Source organism: Lampetra fluviatilis, chromosome 62 (assembly GCF_964198595.1).
Source record: "Lampetra fluviatilis chromosome 62, kcLamFluv1.1, whole genome shotgun sequence".
In the NCBI taxonomy this organism is placed as follows: Eukaryota; Metazoa; Chordata; class Hyperoartia; order Petromyzontiformes; family Petromyzontidae; genus Lampetra; species Lampetra fluviatilis.
This window is the reverse complement of record NC_136336.1, coordinates 7,018,086-7,025,805: the sequence shown is the minus strand read 5'-3', so window position 1 is coordinate 7,025,805 and position 7,720 is coordinate 7,018,086. Positions and strand designations below refer to the sequence as shown.

At 49.5% G+C, this 7,720-nt stretch overlaps 1 protein-coding gene across 1 annotated transcript in view; it reads left to right on the top strand.

Annotated features, from left to right (window-relative positions):
• LOC144951358 (kinesin heavy chain-like) overlaps nt 1–7,720 on the top strand; it is a 45,144-nt gene that overhangs the window by 2,927 nt on the left and 34,497 nt on the right. The window contains exon 2 of the mRNA XM_078881575.1: nt 5,726–5,813. Coding sequence (XP_078737701.1) covers nt 5,726–5,813 — 88 coding nt within the window. The remainder of the gene's footprint in view (nt 1–5,725; nt 5,814–7,720) is intronic.

Sequence of the window (7,720 nt, the reverse complement as noted above, 5' to 3'; positions counted from 1 at the left end):
ATTTGAAAAGTCCTATTACTTATTGGAATTGTTTTACTATTTTATTTTTACAACTGTATTTATTTAACTTCACAATTGTTCTATGTTTGATTGTTCTATTTCAATTAAAACATTTTTATAAATACATGTTGGGAGCAATTCATATATTTTAAGTTCTCATCGATGCGTTAGAATATCTAGAGCAGTTCATATTGAGATGGTATCACGTGGTAATGCTCCATCACATGTTTTAAATCTATTACACGGTGGATATTGAGCTGAAGCTTGACTTTAAAAAATCAAATCGTAAATCAAATCGCAGTATCTGTCAGAAAAATCACAACTAGATATTTTCACCAAATCGTTCAGCCCTAGTACACACACACAAATACACAACAGCCACCACCACCACCACAACAACAACCACCACCACAACAACGATCGTCGTTCAGCCACTAGGCAACGGTGACGTCACCGCACCACTTAGCGGTGACCTCAGCACGGTGCTCGTGCCAGGCTAAGTGCACTTTTAAGGTCACGTGGCAGGGTGGAAGGTGACGGGAGAGGCGTCACCGGCCGGCTGACCGAGATGACTTGAAGATGCCCCCAGAGATTAAGTGAAAAGTTGAATTCCGATTTAAAGTTTTCGTGACTGCAGGGACTCATCTTCTTGGTTCTTTCGGTAAAGTCATGTAGAAGGGAAACAATAAAAATAAAACAATCACATTCTCACGACGTTTCGATTGCAACACAAGTAAAAATGAAACATAATAAAGTAATAAAATAATATAGTAATAAAATAAAATAATTTCATTATGTTTATTTTATCTTATTATTTCCCTTCTACGTGACTTTACCGAAAGAACCAAGAAGAAGTGAAACATTATTTAATTTGCGAACGCTGAATTTTATTTGTTGTTAGCCTTGTAAAAATACACATTTTTTCCCCCTTCAACTTTGTTTTCCTCTTGAAAATATTACTGGGGGGGGGGGGGGGGGCCTCACAGTGTCTGTAGCCCAGGGGCCTACACAATCTGAATTCGGCCCTGGGAGTCACCTTACCAGGCTGTTTGGGGCAAGGGCTGTGAGCGAGTCGCAGCACCACCACGAGGACCACCACGGACAGCACGCCCGGCCGCCTTTGTCTCCCCAGTGGCGATGTTCGGACACGGCACCGAGTACTCATTTGAGGCCGAGTCGACCTAGGGGAGGGCCCAGGGCGAGTTCAGATGATCGTCACTGGGTGTTGGTGGCCGTGAGCGGGAATCGAACTCGGACGCGTGTACACAAATAGACAGACATGCGTACATACAGGGACACGTTGCACACAGAGACACAGAAACTCCTTCACAAAGACACAGAGACTCATCGACAAAGCCACGCAGTCTAGAGGCGTACGGTGTGAGCGTCCTTGGAAGGAGAGTCCTGGGGATAGATAACACAAAGATAACACAAAGAGAACACAAATCCCGTCCTCCTCTTTCGCCTCAATGCTGGACATCTGTAAAACAACAACAAAGTGCTTTATAGCTCATCGGATTCCTCCAGAATAAATAAATATCCTGATTCTTGAACGCTCCCAAGGTCACGCTGCTCCCATTTTCCTATCTGCCAGGCGCGCGCTTCGACCCCCTTGGTGCTCATCAGCAACGCCGTAGCCGCTCACACAGCGGCCACGAGTGTTGGGTGTTAGTGTGCATCGGTGGTGTACATTGCATCGGGGGGGGGGGGGGGAGCGGTGGCGCAGCGGTTAGCGCGCTGCGCTCACTACCAACCCGGCGAGCCGAGTTCGATTCCCGCTCACGACAAAAGTATAAATCGGTGTTGATCGTCCGAAACGGGTTTAGACCACCACACCTCTCCCTAAGTCGACGCAGCCTTAACATGAATATCCCTACCTGGTGCGGCGTGCAAACATCGGCACCCGTGGGGAGACAAAGGCGGTCGGGCGTGGTCGCTGGCCACACCCCTGCGCCGTTCAAGCCTCCTTCACGCGTTCTCGCCAACAGCACTTGTCTTTGTAGGCTACACGGGGGGCCTTTGTCTTTGGTTTGCAATGCCGTGGTCCTTGCACCAGCACCGCCCAATTAATTCCATTATAAGAGGGCAGATTTTACTTGAACGGCTCGTTCATTAGACGCCCGGACCTTCCTATACAATCAGGATGAACATTTTGTCCTTATTCAAGCTCATCGGTGAGTCGTACCCAGATAGCCACAAGACTGTCAAGTACAGCTCGGATTGATTGATGTAACCGTCTTTAATTTAACACGTTAGTAGGCCTTCCTCACCAAATTTTGTTCACGACAAAGTGTGTTTGCTGTTATTGTTGTTGTGTTAGATCGGGTCAATGTGTCGTTACCACCCTCCTCCACGCGACGCAGCCACATTGAGTGAGGTTCGTCACGCTGTGAACAGAACGCGCCCGTGATGTCCCACTTCAGCACCACCGCTGCGATGGAGAGCAGCTCCCCACACACAGACAGAGAGAGAGAGAGTCAACACCAACTACTACTACGACTACAGCCTTACTTTCACTACTCTCATACTGGCAACAACAAAAACAACGGTCTCCGCGATAACCCCTCACCCGTTTACTATGCTGGTCAATCGCCTGACCATGCTGCTGCTGGTGGAAGAGGAGGGCCTTGACAAAATAATTTGCAAGGCGCTCTTCTTCCACCTCCAACCCAGCTTAAATATACGCTCCAAGCTTGGCAGTGTTTCATTCTTCACCTGAAGACGGCTGCTTGCGTTGTGGCCGAAACGTCGTGAGAATTCTTTTATTATGTTTTATTTTTTATTATTTTTTTACTTCCCTTCTACGTGACTTTACCGAAAGAACCAAGAAGATGAATCCCTGCAGTCACGAAAGCTTTAAATCGAAAAATGCAAGGCATCATGTTTGCAATAACCACAACACGAGCAGTCAAAATGCAAACATAAAGAAACAACTCTGATAACGTATGCACTGTCCTTAAAGTTGATTGGTCCACACCCGAGACAGCTTTTCTTAGAGCCTAGTCTCCATTGGTGTTGGACCAGATGACGCCAAAAGGCGTACATTCAAGGACAGTGCATATCATTATCAGAGTTGTTTCTTTTTGTTTGCATTTTGACTGCTTGTGTTGTGGTTATTGCAAACATGATGCCTTGTATAAAGGTGTCAGTTGTTGTACCAGTTGAAAGGGTAAAAACCTACTACTATATTTTGCCACTGGTAAAGGAGATGTCTCAAAATGTAAAACTTGTATGGGACTGTCGTTTTTAATGGAACGGATAATCATAATAATAATACTGTGACGTCACCGAGTCTCCCACGTGTTCACCATCGTCATCAACACGTGGCCTGGAATCATCTCCAGGTGGTCTCCAGAGCCCAGAGGCGGCTCGTATCTCGCGTCGTCGTTGCAAATTCCCAGAAGCGTTAAACACGTTTTGAAGCACCCTGTCTATGCTACGAAGAAGGGTCATTGCCCGAAACGTCGGGCAATGACCCTTCTCTTTAAGGGCCATGCGGTGATTATTGACGAGCGCGCGTGGTGTTGTTTCGGGCAATGTGCCTTCTGCACGGCGCACAAGAGAAGCCAGAGAGAGAGAGGGAGAGATGTGGAGTGCACGAGAAATGGTTTTGGTGAGGCGAAGCCCTGGGAAACGCATCCGATGGACACATTTCCGATAAGAGTATTTGTTCCATGACAATGCAGATACAGTGCCACCCCCTCCCTCCCCCCCGGAATAAATGGGCTTACGTCATCTCTGCAGGCACGAAGCTGCACTATCATCAAAGAACAATGATGCCCCCCCCCCCCCCGTTTAGACTTAACGCAACCTTTGGGAGGGGAGGGGGTGAGCGAACACCCAACGAAGGCTGGCACCTTGCCACACGAGGGGGTGGGTGGTAAGCACCGCCGTTGTCTCCCCAGTGGCGATGTTCACACACCGCGCGCTGCACTGCACACCGGGCCAGGTACACATTTGAGGCCGGGTCGACCTAGGCGAGGTCCAGGAGCGGTTCAGATCAAGGCTGTAGCCATGGAGACAACATTGGGGGGTGACCAAATTTTCCAGGGTGTCTGGGGGTCCCAACCCAGAAAAAAAATATCTAAATTTGAAAACTCATTTCCTGCCACAAATATTAAAAAAATTCACTAACGCATAAAATTGACTTTTTATTTATTTTTTACAATGTAGAATAGTGTATTGTATTATACTCTTAGGTAGGTAAAAAATAAAATTAAAATTAATAAAAGTAATAATAGAAATAAAATAATACAAAATCACGACGTTTCGGAGGCAACACAAGTCTCCGTCATCAGGTGGGACCGTCACAGCTAAAATTACTGCATCAAGTGACTTTTGTACCTACGTGACTTTATCGAAAAAACCCAACAGTATGAATCCTTGCAGTCACGAAAGCTTCAAATCTAGAATGTATTGTATTATATTGCTCTAGTTTTTTTCTTTTTTACCATTTCCTGTTTCATTGTATGTAATGGCAGAGATTAGGGATTAATAAAGTACAACCATAACCAGAATCATATAAACAGAAATCTATGCATTAATTTATATGAAGACGAGTCCAGATATTGTGGCCAAGGTTTAGCAAATTGTTGTTTTCATTTACATAGCATAGCAATTTTTTTAAAGCAATATATTGGAGACTACATTTTGAGCATATTAGAATATTGGGGGGTGGATGTGTGTCCCCCACGTGGCGTTTGGTGGCGTTAGTTGTACAGTACCGCGTGTGCCTCCACACGCAAGTGCACGAATAACTCCGCCACACGAGGCGAGCCATCTGCTCCACCAGAGCATCCTGCTGGGAGTGCGAAATCGATCTTGCGGCAGCCAGGCATCGACTGCAAGCCAACACCACTGGGCCGGTTTTGACATCCAGTGTCTCATCAGCTGCACAGTCAGGCTTTGCCTGAAACAGTGCACGTGATCTTCCCAGATGTTTGTAGGCGTGGGCCGGTTTTGACATCCAGTGTCTCATCTGCTGCACAGTCAGGCTTGGCCTGAACCAGTTCTAGTGATCTGCCCAGATGTTTGTAGGCGTGGACCGGTTTTGACATCCAGTGTCTCATCAGCTGCACAGTCAGGCTTTGCCTTAACCAGGGCACGTGATCTTCCCAGATGTTTGTAGGCGTGGCCTGGTTTTGACATCCAGTGTCTCATCAGCTGCGCAGTCAGGCTTGGCCTTGACCAGTGCAGATCTTCCCAGATGTTCGTAGGCGTGGGCCGGTTTTGACATTTTGTGTTTCATCAGCAAGGACCTTCTGTTAGTTTCGTGTCCTTGGTGCGACGTTGAATTCTATTGTAACATACGATACAGTTATAAAGTAATACACGATACAATTATATAGTAATATACACGATATAGTTTTATGGTAATACACGATACAATAGCCACTGTCGTTATGGAGAATAGTAATGACGAAAGATATCACCATTATACAGGACAGCAGTGTAATACTTTAAATTTAATCCACAAAATCGATTTAAGAATCGATTTGCGACTTTAAACCGATCAAAGGTGTGTGCCCTGCAGACTTCCACAGATGATAGGTGGTGCTACTCGCTAGCAGCACTTGCCCCAGCGCGCCTGTTGGAGGCTATACGGGGGACCTTTGTCTTGGTTACGCTGCTGTGGCCGCAGCGCTGGCCTCAATAGGTGCTCGCTAACACTGCCCCACTTGTGTTGTGTCTCTGTGTGTGTGTGTGGTGTGTGTTGTGTGTGCAGGGAAAGCCGTACATCTTTGACCGCGTGTTTCCACCCAACACCACTCAGGAGCAAGTGTACAACGCATGTGCACGGCAGATCGTGAAAGGTACGCGTGCATACACACATACACACACATACACACACATACACACAACAACAACAACACAACAACCGCCATTCGCCACTAAGTGGCGGTGACGTCACCACGACGCTTGTGCCAGGCCAAGTGCACCTTGAGGCCACGTAAAGTGTCGAACGCCCGCTGGCAGGAGGTCAAGGGGCAGACCCAGCAGGTGCCACGGGTCGACTGACCGAGATGACCGAGATGACTGGCTGATGCACCACCTGTGCCCCCTACTGTGCCAACTTGCTGTGCTTTAGCCACCCGGCGCTCCGCTCGTTGTTGTAAGCGTCGCTCTTCTGCCCATTGTCTCCGTGTCTCTCACCACGTGTCTCGTCCTCCTGCTCATTGTCTTTGTCTCTCACCACGTGTCTCACCACGTGTCTCCTGCCCATTGTCTCCGTGTCTCTCACCACGTGTCTCGTCCTCCTGCCCATTGTCTCAGTCCACCCGTGTGTCCGCCGAGTCTGCCTGTCGCTATTTGTCCAAGCGGCCACGGCACCCATCCGTCCATGCTCCCCCCGCCTGTCTGTCCGTCACTTGTCCGTCCGCCTTTGTCTTTCTTTGTCCGTATCCCGTCACATCGGGAGACCTCACCCACCACCCCGGTGGAGGGACAGACACGAGCACAGATTCCCCCTCCCCCCCATGCCCCCTCCATCCCCCACTACCCTTCTAACCCCCCCTCCATCCCCCATTACCCCTCCCCTCCACCCCCCTCCATCCCTTCCATCCCCCATTACCCCTCCCATCCACCTTCCCTCCATCCCCTCTATTCCCCATTACCCCTCCAACCCCCCCTCCATCCCCTCCATCCCCCATTACCCATCCCCTCCATCCCCCATTACCCCTCCCCTCCACCCTCCCTCCATCCCCCATTACCCCTCCCCTCCATCCCCCATTTCCCCTCCCCGCCACCCTCCCTCCATCCCCCATTACCCCTCCCCTCTATCCCCCATTACCCCTCCCCTACACCCTCCCTCTATCCCCCATTACCCCTCCCCTCTATCCCCCATTACCCCTCCCCTCCATCCCCCATTACCCCTCCCCTCCATCCCCCATTATCCCTCCCCTCCACCCCCCATTACCCCTCCCCGCCACCCCTCCTCCATCGCCCCCCCCTCCCCATCCTAGCTCATTAGCAACATCTCTCCAGAGACCCTGACGTCGCCATGGCAACCCAAAGAGCTCCCACTAATGGACGATTTGGGAGGCACCACTTATTTATTTATTTGCTTTTATGCAGCCCGTCGCGTGGTCGCCACGGTGACGGCGATGGTTTCGGGAGGGTGGGGGGGTTTCGCAGGGGTCACGGGGGTCACGGGGGTGGCTGGCATTGGGCCCAAGCCGTCACAGGCGAGGTTGTGCGGTTTGAGTTCGAATCGCGTTCTCGAACGTAACGCGAACAGGGCCACACTCGCGCAGAGACCCATAGACTCGCACAGAGACTCATAGACTCACACAGAGACCCATAGACTCACACAGAGACCCATAGACTCGCACAGAGACACATAGACTCACATAGAGACCCATAGACTCACACAGAGACCCATAGACTCACACAGAGACCCATATACTCACACAGAGACCCATAGACTCACACAGAGACCCATAGACTCGCACAGAGACACATAGACTCACATAGAGACCCGTAGACTCACACAGAGACCCATATACTCACACAGAGACCCATAGACTCACACAGAGACCCATAGACTCACACAGAGACCCATAGACTCACACAGAGACCCATAGACTCACATAGAGACCCATAGACTCACACAAAGACCCATAGACTCACACAGAGACCCATAGACTCACACAGAGACCCATAGACTCACACAGAGACCCATAGACTCACATAGAGACCCATAGACTCACACAAAGACCCA